Source organism: Nipponia nippon, unplaced genomic scaffold, assembly GCF_047370975.1.
Source record: "Nipponia nippon isolate SJK-2023a ecotype South Korea unplaced genomic scaffold, ASM4737097v1 scaffold_1, whole genome shotgun sequence".
Classification (NCBI taxonomy): domain Eukaryota; kingdom Metazoa; phylum Chordata; class Aves; order Pelecaniformes; family Threskiornithidae; genus Nipponia; species Nipponia nippon.
Window position 1 is genome coordinate 4,539,169 of NW_028262290.1, and position 14,815 is coordinate 4,553,983.

A 14,815-nucleotide genomic window follows, 5' to 3' on the forward strand; every position below is an offset into this window, starting at 1 on the left:
TAAATGACATGCAATGAATAGTACATTAGATCACATACTATACAGTGAGAGTTACGGGTATATAGGTCTGGCTGGGATTTCAAGAGGTGGTACGCTATTCCCTGCACTGTGGCTCAACCAAACACCCCCATGTGTCTCTACTGAAAAATAAAAAAATAACAATGAATATTGATCAATATTGGAGCATCATTCATCCACCCTGCTCAGTAAACGAAGCAGAAATCTTAAAGGGAAATTGGCACATTAGCACATAATTGAAGTCTATTATAAGGCATATACACGCAGGAAGACAAATTAAGACTGTGAAAGCTATGCCTTGGAGTATCTTAATATGCAATATTACTGTTCTTTTTTAATGATTTTCTGGTTTAGTATTCAACACACAACCAAAGCATGTCAGAATGTGAACAAAATCAGGCAGTCATAATAGCAGGTCTTATGAGATAACATGCTTTATTGGCTAATTAAAGCTGGGCTAACATAAAGAAAGCAATACATCACCTTACCTGGCGTATAAAGCAAGACATCTATTGCCTGTGGAAATGTCTCACCAGCTGAGGGGTTGATCTTGTGCTTTAATGTCTCTGAAGTTGTTTTCGGGACCATCATAGGCACTAAAATAGATTTTTAAGAGGTCATGAAGTGCACACTTAAGCCTGAAATAGATCTATAATTCTTATGAAATAATAATTCTGCACCATTTATTCACATTTCTCACTTTTCCTTCCCTCTAGCCTTGGCTGACTAGGAGAGCCCAAACACCATTTGTATGAATTTTGGCAGCAGAAGCATGCATACAACACCCAAGCAGCCTAAACAACCAAAACAAAACCACAGCAGCCAACAGGGAGACAGACATGCCAACTAAGGTTCTGATGCACAGAAGCAAAACACACCCCACCCCTAAGCTTTCTATTAATACTATTTAATGAACTACGTCCATGAAAGTGCAATCAGACTAACATCTTTTTATATTTCTACAGATAATCAGTTTGAAAACAGGAATATAAACAGAAAGAGCTGAGACAAATGATGCAACAACAGCAGGCTTTGTAGCACTGCTATGTGACCAACCTTCATTTTTCATCCTGTCAAAATAAGACAGTTTAGAGGCTGCATATATGGTTTTGGAGGACTGCAGGGCACCAACCACAGCATCCATCAGGAGAACATTTGTCAGTGCTTGCTGAATATACTGAGGATCCTAAAGACAAAAGTCTTAATGTAGTTTATCTATTGCTCGTTATTCTTACAAGTCTCTATGTTCAATAATCACCACGCATGTCACGCTTAGCACAAGCGCTAGCCAGGTGCTGCCCTGCAGCATAATTCATGCTACTTGCAGTCAAACCCCACTCGCACATCACATGTTCCGCTCGCAAGCACGGTCATGGAGCAGGGAGCCAGGAGCCAGCATTAATTCATTCCACTGAAAGAAGTATTTCAGATCTGGCACAATCTTGATACAGGATGTGCAAACGAAACCACACGAACGGCACTGATGGAAAACATACGGCAGGCACAGGATGGGTACCCATTTTCAGGCTGGATCTCTCTTCACAAGAGAAGAAAGCCAAGCTTCCTCTTGGCTAAAATGATTCAAATCCTTCCTGAAAGACCACCAAGCTACATTTTCACTAAATTCAGCAGTCATGAAGAATTATGTGGTTTAAATGGAAACCCTGCTTGTACAATCCTTTTTCTCAAGGTTTCTGTGGCAGAAGACATCTTGGTCTATTCATTGAAAGGATCTATAGCCACCAGGGTTCCAGCATGGCAAAACTCTTTCTACGCGTTATGTTTTGAAGCAAGGTGGGGAAAATTTTCTGTTAGTTCGGATCACTATTCTCATGTGTTGTGAGCTTATTAGAAGTTCCATGCCAACAGATAAGAAATAATATCCTGTATTTTTAAATGTAATCTCTCTCTTTTTTTCTTTTTTGTATTATTCTGGAAGTAGTATATTTAGAAGTAACAACAAAAATAAAAATTTATGACTTCACTATTGTTTGCTGAAACCTGGAAATTCTGAGATCGATGCACGAATTATTTAGGACAGAGACAGAAAGCACGTACTTCATACTTATTTGGTTAGAAATTCCCATATTTATACCTTGTGATCATCCGCCATTTTCTTTCCAGCCCACATTTCTTTCACTATCAGGTACCAGAGATCACACTCAGTTTTAAGGTTAGCTTCGAAGGCTTCTTTTTTGGATAATGTTTTAATCCTCAGAGTAGGTATTCTCAAAAGCAGGAAAGCTACAGTTGTGCTCTTAACATCCTAGAAGCATAGGGAAACAAAGAAAACACACCATGCAATCACAGATAAGGTGCACTACACATCCTACAGGGCAACTTTCTCTCTTCATAACTACAGCTAATGATTTCAATTGTCCATACACACTGTTAAGCAGAGATGGTTTTATGAAAATATAAGTTTCAAACAACATCATACAGACTTCATGAGACAGTGGGTACAAGCCAGCTTGCTGACCGCACAGTCAAATAAGCACACTTAATGCTCATGTCATTAAAACGTCCGTAGCTCGATATCCTGCTGTGCTTTGCACCTTTCTGTACATCTAGAGGTTATGACCCCTGGATTTTTGTTCCATGTCATCCTAGCACCTAGCAAACTGTATTACACCTGCTCTGAAATTCTTGGTCCAAAGACCCAGAATTTTATCTAATCACTCATAAGTTACGAGTTCAGAGGTGTTTCCTACACTCCTTACTGGAACTTCAAGTTGAGAGACGGATCTCTGCAGAATGGAACATGGCCTATATCCTTACGCGTGCAAGAGAACAAGAAGTTACTTGATGCTCACCTCTATATCCCTGAAAGCAGCAATCTGGACATAGCCAGGATGTCCTCCTTCAGTCAAAAGGAACAGGCGCTTTTGGGTCAGAGCTATTTTTCCTACACCATAGTTAGTTTTAACTGAGCAAGATAACTTGTAGACACATTCATTTTTATCTAGATGCTCTATTACTGTTGGTGGCAGATTCACTTCTTGAGCTTCTGCTTCAGTTTCTTTCCAGTAGTTGTAGAAATCTCTGAATGTTTCAGGATCGATTTGTTTCTGATGTCCTGAAAAATTTTTAAAAACTTGTTTACTGTGAGAAACGATAGAAAGATAGCTGCACAGAAAGATAGCTTTAGAAGATACTAACTTTCAAATTGTGCCCCTAACAGCATAATGTGTAAGCGAGGTGCAAAAACTACAGATAGGCCTGGAAGACAGTTAAGAGACAAAATCCTTCTCTTAAAGTACAAAGATTCCTCTGCAGTTAGCCTAGGCCATAGGTCCCATGCATCTGGCATCCTCCCTTCTACCCCACTGTACAGAGGGAGGGAGCAAACACTGTGCCAGTCTCGCTTTTTTAAATTCATGCCAAAAATCCAGTCAGCCAACGGGAAAGGATTTGTACTTCCCTACTGAACTGAATACTTCTCATTATGACTTTCCAGTTCTTCATTCTATTGAACGCTACTATATCACATACTTAACCAACCTGGATAAAAGCTAAAGTTATAACAGTTAAAAGACTTCAGCAACAGGTAATCTAAGTAATTAATTGTTCTAAAATTTCAAGCTTTTGGACAGCAGAATCTCAAACAAACACATTCTTGCGAGATGTACGCTACCTCTGGCTTCAGAAAGTCTTGCTATAGTCTTGCTATTTTGACTAATGTTTAATCCTTTGTGGCCACAAAATACAACAGTTACCAGAGTAACTAGGCACAGAAAGAGAACTGAGTATTTTATAAAAGCACTCTCAAACTATGTTTTTAGAAATCAATCACACGATTCAGATCTCATTCAGGAGAGAAGAAAGTCCTCTCAAATATTAACGTAACCTCTCCTTTTGCTATGATGACCATCAAAGAGGAGATTAACTGTACCTACTTGAATTCTGGATTTTGTTAGTTTATTTTTAACAGACTGCCACCCTGCCATGTTACCTAGTGGTTTTACAACACAGAACTATTTTCCATTAGCAACTAGGACAGTCTTGTATTCACTTTACCCATAATCTAAGCAAAAGGAGAACTGCACACCGTTAGATCCCAAAACTACCTCACCTACACAACCTGAAAAATTGTAAATTGTGTGCCCAAATATGAGTAGATGCCTCGTCTTTATTGTGGATGCAAGGATAGACATTCTTGTATACATTAAATGTATTCTCCATAATTATCCTAATTAAGTTGTCCATAAAGCTCACATATTGTGAGTTCTTAGAGGCCCAGAAAATGTTGAATAAAAATTATAAAAAAAAAAAACTGGAGACAAAAATTTTATTTTCGTTCATTAAAAAAAACAGTTTGAAATTGCCATTGCACCAATGTGGACGGTCACTAAAAATGTATCTTCTACTCACCTACTGTTAGGGCATCAAATAACCGATGTATAGTGTCTATATCTTTGACAATCCCAGATTCTTGGATTCGCTTCACAAAATCATCCAGTTGCATGTGTGTTTTTGGCAATTCAAAATTTTTTACGTGGTCGTCTATTTTCATAACTTCTCTTTGTTTTTCCATCACTCGACTTATGAGCTTCTTCAGCTCCGGTTTGCGGTCTGCTTGAGAACGCTCAGAAGGAGGCATAGTTTCCACTATTTTTCTTACAAGATCAGTAGGGAAAATTCTTAAGTCTGTTTTATCTAGGTTCTGAAAGTCAGAAAGTGCATTTAGTAGTTTCCCTTGCATCAAGCTAATAAGCCCCCGGAGGTAGAAGTACCTTGCCAGCAATGCTGAGTTATCAGGTGGTAAGGTATTTATAGCTTTGCTGAGATGGTTGAAGAAGTCTGTATAGTAGGAGTGAACGCACTGGAACATCAGAGGAAAGTGAATTTCTGGGATTTTGAACGTACTAACTGATTTGGAGGGCATTTTTACAGCTAAAAACAAAACAAAAAAAAAAGTACATCGATTAGTGTAAGCAGCAAGTAAAAGCATGAGTATCTTCACAACCTGCCATACTACAAACAACAAAAAGAATCCCCGTCACAGCCACAAGCAATTACATCGCATGAAATTCAAGTAAGATTACAGTTGTGCTAAGGACACAAATATACTTCTATGTCCATCATCCGTATTATCGGAATATTCCCTAATCTGATATTATAAACTCTGGGAAAGCAAAAAAAAAAAGATAAAAAGAAACAAAAGTAAAAAAGCCCACCCGTGCAGTTTTATAGGACTTGCTTTGTTAAACAGTGATAAGCCCAAGCCTACGTTTAAAGGTAGTGGAAAACCAGAAATAAGGTGGGTGAGGACTGAACATGGTTACTGACTCAGGAAGCAATTCTACAATATCAATCCTATTGTGACCCATCAGTCTTTTCTGGTACAGCAAAACTTACAGCAGGCTACAGACTGATTTTTTCCAGCATCTGACACTGTTTCTGGGAAAATTACTCAGTGATGTCACCCATAAAGAAAACAGAAAAGAGACTGTATTTGTTCAACACGTTCTTCCCTTACCAACACCTGTTTCTATTCTTCGAAGTGAGGAATTTCTAGTAGGGCCCTCTGGCAGCTTGATATCTTGCAGATTAGGCATACTGATTACCATACGCCTACTAATCATGTACTGTGGATTAAATCGTTTAGAAGCCATTTTCTCCATGGTCAGTCTTCTTGGGGTATGAAACATCAAGTTTAATCTGAGAAAAAGAAAAAAATAGAACTAGTTTTAAAATTCAGTATACATACACACTAAATTACTACTTGATTTTATTTTTTTCTGTATACTAGGACTAAATTACCCTTATAGCACCAATTTACAATTCCAACAGCCATGGCTGGACGTGTTCATATCACCCTTTTACAGTAATCTTAATAAAATGGCCTATCAATTAGTCATAATCTTATTCATAGATGACCTGATCTCATACCAATAGAGTCAAATGCACTTTTATTGTTGATATCAACAGAAGATTCAAAAACAGAATAAGGAATGAGAAAACTTTACCTGTCCTCTTCGGACTGGGTACTCAACTCAAGTCGAGCAAAAGCATCCATCTTTCTGTTCAGACGAGCTTTAAGAAAAGAGTGAAACATGTAGGTCTCTAAAACCTGTGAGACACAAACCGGTTAACTGTGGATCATTTACAAATTACATTTTTATTAGCATGTTTTGATCATTTTTATTATCCTTGCATATGCAAAGCTGAGAACTTCCAATTCAGCAATCACAAAACCAAAAATATTTGAAAGTTTCGACAACAGAAAACTAACTCAGTTTCCATTCACATTCTGTACTTTCAGGATATTTGCTTAGTGGCAACTGGTAATCTCAGACCGCTCTCCAAAACATTAAACCAAACAAAAAAGAGAAGTACCGAGAAAAACAGAGTTTTAGCTACTGAACTTTATCAGTATATTTTCTGCCTATAACTAAGTGCTGATAATATTGTCTATGGTTTGGAATAAGAAGTTTGTGGCACTCTAAATTAACATTACGTCATCAAACTGAAAAGACAAGTGAGTCATCTTTTCTCCTAGTAACGCCCAAAATTGTTCCCTGCTCAGGTAATTATCATGGTGTCATCCAGAAGTAATTTCTAAGAAGTCAAATTGCTACTTTTAGGATAGAGGACACCATAAAAAATGCCAAGTGTGAATTAAAAAAAGTAGAAAGTTACCATCTCCCACCTTTGCAAATTAAAGTAAGATGAAAGCTAGGATTTGAGGCAATACAAGATGTGTACTATATAAAAGTTAGTTCTAGCACAGGGTTTTTAGTATTGTTTGAAATAAACAATTCAGAAAATGAATCTGTTCAGAAAAATCAAATGCAAACTTCATCAGGAGACAACATTGTTATAATCAGGAATCCTGTCTGTATGTTTATACAATCTCCACCCTTTACAAACTTACTAACAGAAAGACAGTTGTATCTTTGAATGTAACCATGAAAAATTACTTTGATTAATGATATATCCCAGAGGCTTACCTAAAGTACCCTTGTTAGTCCTGGACTTTATCACAGGACAAAAAAAAAACCCCAAAAAACCCCCAAAACCACAAAAAAACCCCAAGCAACCCCAAAAACCCACTGATCAGACATCAGTGTATTTCTGCGATGTTTTTAAAAAGCAAATGAGAAAGATTCATAAGTAATCTAGGTACTCTTAAATTAATGGAAACATTTCACCAATAAATAGGTCATCCTTACTCAAGATGCCTCTTATCAATCCATTTCAAATGTATCCTGTAAAACAGCATCTACAAAAGCATTAAGATTTCTGCTTTTAAGTATTTCTCCAGTAGATGGCATATCTTGTTGGCAGTTCTGTGTACAATTCTATGACAAGCTGCAGGAACTGAAAGGGTCCTTTCTAATGGTTTTTGGAGTTCTCTTAATATAATTCTAGACACAACTAGTAACTACTCTGTATTGTGTTGTCTTCCCAGATTTACTTGAAAGCAAACGTGCCACTGTTATTTACTATTTAAGTGAGTCAACTGCTCAAAGCTCTTCTTAAATGTGCACTTCTGAATTTTAAATGAATTTTAAATTTCAATTCACAGAATTGCCACTACTTTTTTTATAGTATTAGAAACTGATAATGAAAATATTTTAATTATTTCTATTAGTTTGAAATCCTGGTCAGAACAATTCCGATTAATTTCTCTCCTGATGACGTATTAATAGGTTCTTTTTAATTTTTCCTTTTTGTTCGCTTGTTTTTAAGAATTTTTCTTAGTGTTGCAAGCTTTATCCAACAAACTTTGTTTCCTATTTAGGATTCATCAGTTTGTTATCTTTGAATTGCCAGATATTCTGCCAAGTTTGTCAACTACCGCTGAAGTAAAATGAGATACTTCTCTGATCATTTCCTTCACATGCTGACATCATTTGTTTTGACCCACAGGTTTGTTAAACAAGGTATAGTATCACCAAAAGAAGTAAAGACACAACTCTAGTATTTTACTTTTGAGAAGCTTAAATAACAGCACAACACGTCTTCCAGGAGGTTAGAAGAAGCTGCTTAATAAAGTATCTGTTAAAAACTACTATATAAATTGCATCAAAGGGTGCAAGAACCTGAGAAAGATGCCTTGCATCTCTTCAGAAATCAGGTATTCACCATAGAATCATAGAATCGTTTAGGTTGGAAAAGAGCTTTAAGATCATCAAGTCCAACCATTAACCCAGCACTGCCAAGTCCACCACTAAACCATGCCCTCAAGCACCACGTCTCCCCGTCTTTTAAATACCCGCAGGGATGGGGACTCAACCACTTCCCTGGGCAGCCTGTGCCAGTGCCTGACAGCCCTTTCAGTGAAGAAGTTTTTCCTAATATCCAACCTAAACTTCCCCTGGCGCAGCTTGAGGCTGTTTCCTCTTGTCCTGTCGCTTGTTACTGGGGAGAAGAGACCGACCCCCACCTCGCTACAACCTCCTTTCAGGGAGCTGTAGAGAGCAATAAGGTCTCCCCTCAGCCTCCTCTTCTCCAGGCTAAACAACCCCAGCTCCCTCAGCCGCTCCTCATAAGACTTGTGCTCCAGACCCTTCCCAGCTTCATTGCCCTCCTCTGGACACGCTCCAGCACCTCCATGTCCTTCTTGTAGTGAGGGGCCCAACACTGAACACAGGATTCGAGGTGTGGCCTCACCAGTGCTGAGTACAGGGGGACGATCACTTCCCTGGTCCTGCTGGCCACACCATTCCTGATACAAGCCAGGATGCTATTGGCCTTCTTTAGGATACACAAAGCCGTTACACAAAAGGCAGATTCATGCGCCAGTACTGTCTATGCTCCAGAAGAAAACAGACCTGCATCCTGCATAAAAACCTGGTTCACTGTATACACTGGGTGAAAACTGAGTCATTTTGGAGCTTCAGCAGATCAAGCTTATGCTAACGGAAGGATCAAGCTGATCAGGGCAGCTGCAGAAAGGGACTCAGGGCTTATACAGAAAAACTCCACAGCTCTACAGGGTTTCAAGCTCAGATCAGTTAGCTAAGTTAGCAGAAGGACTAAGAAAAACTAAGCGGGGATTTCAGGTTGTCCTTTAGCCTCCAGCACTATTGGGCCTGGCCCAAGGCTATGCACTATTTGAATATTACTTCATAGGCTTCACCAGCACATAAAAGTAAGCTACGGTTACATTACCAGGTAAAGCACATGTCAGGTAAATCAACCTACGTCCCGTATGCCCTGTCACACTGCAGGCCCTAAGGACACCAGTGCTACTCGTGCTCAGAGTCAGCAGCGTGCATTCGCTGTGGCGCGTTGTGGGAAACAGGCGCGTGGCCTGGAGCCAAGCAGGCATCGTCCACTCCACGCCCTGTTGCTCAGGCTGCAGATAAAACAGGTACTTTGACTTGTGTCCTTTGAGCTCCCTTCTGCTGCGCTCACTGGCTTGCTGAAAACTCATGTCTACGTATGGGCTTCGATCCAAACAGTCTGGACAGGTGCCTGTGCTTAAAATACAGTTTAGATGTAGCTTTACTGACCATCTGCCATAGGTTAATCTCACCACCGAGGAATTACAGTTAGTTTGCTCTGGAATTACATAGTACCTTGCTCTCCAAAATGCTGTCTACTGTTTTATCTGTTTATAGTAAATAAAACAAATTTGTGAAAGCATTCTGTGAAAGTTGGGGGTTCAACACCACCACACAGACCAAACTGTGACCATTCTATTACTTTTTGGCATTAATCCTAAAATACAGATGAATAACAGAGAATCACAACATATTTAACACTGAATTTACCTTTTTGTAAAATGGCTGGTCTCCAATTGCTCTTGTTTTCAGAAATTCTTCACTGTTAAACACCCTATGTTCGTAATTTAGATGGTCTTTTACCTCCCTGGAGACAAAAATAAATAAATAGATAAATACACTTGGAGATTTGTAAGCAAGTTGCACTTCTGCAGTAGCAGCAGCCCACTGGTACTACTAGAAATACGCTGCAGCATCAGAAGGCAAAATACAAACATGCTGCAGTATCAGAAGGCAAACTCGGTTCTAATGAACAAGTCTGAGTTACTGAATCATAGAAAAAGAATGCAAACTCTTGTAAGTAAGACAGGCTACCTGCTGCCACTGCCATTTCAAATCAGCAAATTCACTTAAGAGTCTGTGGGATCGATTTGAGTAACCCACAGAGGAGAATCTATATACTTATGTCATCACTTAGGCTCCAATCCTGGAATTACATTTACATACATGGTTCCTGAACCACGTACAACCCATCTGGAGCAGTAAAAAGACAAGTGCACCTATCCGCATAGGCAATTTGAAAGATGGGAACTGATCTCACACTCTCCCATTACATTGCAGCTGTAACACGCACGTGAAATATTCTAGATTACGTATTTATTTGCTGCACTCTCAAAGCCAGCAACAACTGGAAATTGTGTTAAACTAAAGAGACAGAACTATCGAAATAAAAGAGAAAACGAGAATTTAATTCTGTGAAGTCTGTGAGTAAGAAAAGATAATTATTTAAGCTAGATACGTGCAAGGAGCTAAAATCAGGGCTCCTTTTATTATTACATCTCATTTCATCTACTTATGCTGGGTATTGAGGAATAAGAAATTCTCATTAAAACATGTGAACAAAGAAAATAATTTGGTGAGCTAAAATTTGAATGTAAGCACAAAAGGGGAAGCTCATACCCATGCGTAGCCCCGACAGAAGGCCTATACATCACTTGTCTTTCATAAATCAGTGATAAAAGCCCATTACCAGTTTATCAAGCCACATGGGTTCAGAAAAAAGATGGTTAGTAAAAGCATGTAGTTCTGTAGAATTCTACATAATTTAGCATTGATTGCTTTAAACACAGAACCTCCACGCACACAAAAATACTACAGTGTTTCACTGAAGACAGTAGCAACTGGCAGCACAATTGCATCAGAGATTTACTTTCCTTCACTCCTGGACGCTGGTAGATATAGCATTAGAAGATAGAAGAAACAAGGCTGAAAAAAAGAACAAAGAAAAAGTTTGAAGGAAAGGAGAAAGAAAGCAAGAAAAGAATCAACCCCTTTGCAAAATGTATTACCTCTTAGAGAGCAAGGCATTTGTTAATTTTTTGTAGCCAAGCGTTTAGTGCATTAAAGAGTTCAAGCTGTTAGCAGCAAAATGCATTTCTCCCCGTCTTTATCTGGAACATATTGTTGCCAAACACTGAAATCCACCAAATCCCACAGTAGTAGCCCATCAGGATGTAAATGCATTTCATTTTCCTCATCCAGCCGTGCTAGCTGTAAAGCCTGTTCTACCCTGCATACCCAGCAGCTATTGTCCCCCCTGGAGGGCCCAGCCACTTGCATGAACACTCCCCAAGCTGACCCAACAAAAGCGAGCAGGTTAACAGAGACCTGATATCTAGACTATATAAATTAACCCAGCACCTTCTGACTGAAAGTGTTAGGGAGCATTTATGTGAGCAATTCGGTAGCTGATCCAAACGGGAGCAAGAGGCAGCAAGAACGAGCTGGGGATGGTTATCTACACCACTATTTGTAGACCTCTGTCCATATAATCAGATTTTTTAGGAACATCAGGTAGGCAGTTTCATTTTCACGTTCAAGTATGTTAGTATCCATGTAAAAAGAAATGAAGCATATGCAAACCAGCCATCCATTTGCTGCACTTTTTTGTACAAATCACCTATCACACTTCCATTCCCTCCCCAAATACAAGCAAGTAACAGCAGGAGTTACAACCAGTACCCAGATAAAGCAACTGTGGGTATCAACACATTAGATTAGGTTAAGAAACAAGGAAAATTAGCATAGCTGGACCTTTTTCTAGAGGAAAAAAACCAAAACAAAACACGACCTACCCCACATCATTATTACAATGTCACTCCCAAACCACACCAAATACCCAGAAGTTCTTGTGCCAACTCTGTCCTTGAGCTGAAACAGCTCCTCTCCCTCCTTCATTCTCTTGTGGTTGCAATCTCCAGATCTCTCATCCCTTCTCAGAATTTGTACAGTTAGCCAAAACACATGCAGGTGTTCTGAACTCCCGATCCCGCTTTCAGCTCTTCTACCCTGTCCCAGTTCAAATTCATTTTTCTCTAATAGGAGTGAACGTTTCCAGTTACAAATTAATACCGCTACTGGGCCTTAAGCTTTTCCTAATTATGAAATGTGAGGACTGCACTCCTCTTCCTATAATCTTCATTCAAGAGACACAATAAGGTTCAAAATTAGAACGGTTTTATCTAAGATGTCCTAGCGATGTATATGTACCTGAATACATTAATTATTGATATTCCAGCAGGACCTCCTTCTCAATTTCCCTCAAACAACTTTATCGATATTTCATAAATCTCTTAAGTAAGACAAAATAAAGAATATTTTCAGTGACAGTGGAAGTGTCTTAACGAGTGCCATATGCTCTTATAAAAAAAAATACTATATCCACTCACCTGAAGATATTAACAATTAACTGCAAAGTTGTTTGCTGAACTTCCGTATTCAGTTTCTGTTGCCAAGCCCTTCTACGCATTTGGAGTTCACCAAGATCTGTGCTGGCTCGGAGATGGCAGAGCTCTAGATCGTAATGCAGCTGAAGACTCTCCACTCTACACAGAGAAGAAAATTATCAAGTTACATCCTAACACCAACGATTTTTTTCATACCTTTCAAAGAAAAAGTCATTTAGGCCTCACACATCTTACAGCTAGAGAAAGTGCAAGGTTGATTTGCAAGTGTTGACAAGCTAACAAGATTCCTGGAAGTCCTACTAGTACATGTAAATCACAGGGCACTCAGTCTTCTGTGTCAAGAACAGTAAAGTTCAGAGAATAATCAGTATCAGTAATAAAAAAGCAACAAGCATTCCAGGTATTGTAAAACAATATGGTTATGATTAGGACTGCTTAGAGTTACTTGTTTATTAATTAATTGAAATTTTCAATTTGCCCTTAGCAAATATAGTGTTCTTATATGAATGATATAATATAGGATAGTAACTAATAATACAAAATAAAAAAAAACTTAGAGGGTCAAGCATGATTTATGCACTAAGATAAACACAACTTCACCATCTTTTCACCTTTTTATGAAAGTTTCTGCTGCTTGTGCTGGAACATCTGGAATTTCAGGTTCCTCTTCAGCCATTTTTGAATGTGTAATATCTCCATTATCTATATTAATTAGAATTAAGTCTTCAGTTTCCTTTTAACAAAAGAACATAGAATGGCTGTAAATATACTTATGTTGTAAAAACATTTAGTTCTCCTTTATGTACTCCTCAGACAATGAATTATTTCAGCAAGAAGGTAAACCAGAAAAGGACTGGCTTTTTTTCCCCAACTAGAAGATCATATGGATAACTAAACTATTACTTTCAAGAAAAATAAAAGTCACTAAATTAATAGATATTAATCTCAGTACATAAACATATGGTAACCTAATATGTGCTTCACGTAGTATTAAATTAATCCGGGATCTCTAAGCCCATCCTTGAAAAGGTATACATTATGAAGATATGTACAAACCCATATATATGTACACAAAGAAGCTCCCGGCAAGCTTTCTCCATTCAGCATTTACTCCTGTACTTACCCTGTGGGCTAACAGGGAGAAGGAGGGTTTGTATATTAGTCTCAAACACAGAAACACATGCTAATACACAAAAGTCACATGGAGGTAAAGCACAGGCTGATCCCTCAGTTTGCAATTTTAATAAAGATCAGACTGCAACACAGTGTATATACAAGCAAACATAAAGTCTTTCAAATTATATCAAAGAAAAGCATGTTCTCTAATCTGTACTTGTTTCTGATAGTGACATCATCTTACTGCTAACTAAAATAAATATTTATCTCCTTCATTTTAACTTAATTCTTTGTTCATTTTGGACTTGCCTAAATGGACCAGTTTCACTTTGGCTTATAATAAGACAGATTAATCTAATACAAATTTACACAATTTTTCTGTGTTTGGTTTTGAACACTCACAGAAACCCTGTGTGACACCCTCAAAAAAGCATATTCACATTAGCTCTCCACTACAAAGCTGAGTTTTTCTTAAATCTTTCTGGGTAATCAAGATTAATGTTACCCACTGAGAGAGGCTTAGTTAAATAAGATTCTGAAAAAAAGAAGACAAAAAAACCCTCAGAAAAATCACAAGATTATATTCTTTACATTGCTTTTTCTTTCTTATTTTATTAAATACTTAACTCCACAATGGGGAACAGCAGCATCATTAGAGTATTTTCAAGTGCATGCTCAATTCTTAACCCAGATGCCTGGAAAAGGCACCTAATTCATCCCACACAACTCTGAGGAAAGAATAACCTCACCATTCTGAAGGGAAACTATTTATACTACACAAATGACATGTAAGTTGAATTTTTCCCCAAATGAAACTTGAACTTACAAAAATCATATTATCTTGCAAAGAAAAGAAAGGTAATAAAACAATGAGTTTTTTCCAGTAAGCCAGTGGTCACATCAGTATGGTTCCATTACTTTTCATTTCTTCACTTCTCACACACCTAAATAACAAAAGCAAGTTTCTAGATGCATCTGAAAGAAGGGGACAAATGCACGGAAAGCGAACAGCAAGAGTGGCAATTGTCTAAAACGTACCGTGCTAACTTCTTTATAATGATCAATATGACATCCCATAAGAAAAGACGTTGGGGCCATTACAAAATCCAGCATTTGCCGCGACAGAATAGGCACAAAAGTGTGTTGCCACTGAAGAGGATGAAGGTACAACATAAAGCATTCAGCCACGAGTGTCAACAGAGCCCAATCAGAAGAGAAGAAAACTATTCTCTGCTCAGTCAAAATACAGGTCATAATCTG

General features: G+C 38.3%; 1 protein-coding gene across 2 annotated transcripts in view; it reads right to left on the bottom strand.

The window, feature by feature from the left end:
* DENND3 (DENN domain containing 3) overlaps nucleotides 1-14,815 on the bottom strand; it is a 41,239-nt gene that overhangs the window by 10,077 nt on the left and 16,347 nt on the right. Inside the window, exons 7-17 of one of the 2 annotated variants that reach the window (XM_087734564.1) lie at nucleotides 14,594-14,812; nucleotides 13,051-13,172; nucleotides 12,422-12,577; nucleotides 9,744-9,840; nucleotides 5,988-6,091; nucleotides 5,504-5,679; nucleotides 4,390-4,911; nucleotides 2,832-3,094; nucleotides 2,114-2,284; nucleotides 1,075-1,204; nucleotides 507-614 (exon numbers count right to left, since the gene is read on the bottom strand). In XM_087734564.1, coding sequence (XP_087590690.1) covers nucleotides 507-614; nucleotides 1,075-1,204; nucleotides 2,114-2,284; nucleotides 2,832-3,094; nucleotides 4,390-4,911; nucleotides 5,504-5,679; nucleotides 5,988-6,091; nucleotides 9,744-9,840; nucleotides 12,422-12,577; nucleotides 13,051-13,172; nucleotides 14,594-14,812 — 2,068 coding nt within the window. Of the gene's footprint in view, nucleotides 1-506; nucleotides 615-1,074; nucleotides 1,205-2,113; nucleotides 2,285-2,831; nucleotides 3,095-4,389; nucleotides 4,912-5,497; nucleotides 5,680-5,987; nucleotides 6,092-9,743; nucleotides 9,841-12,421; nucleotides 12,578-13,050; nucleotides 13,173-14,593; nucleotides 14,813-14,815 lie in introns of both variants that reach the window. The other variant, XM_009474023.2, reaches the window with a different exon arrangement.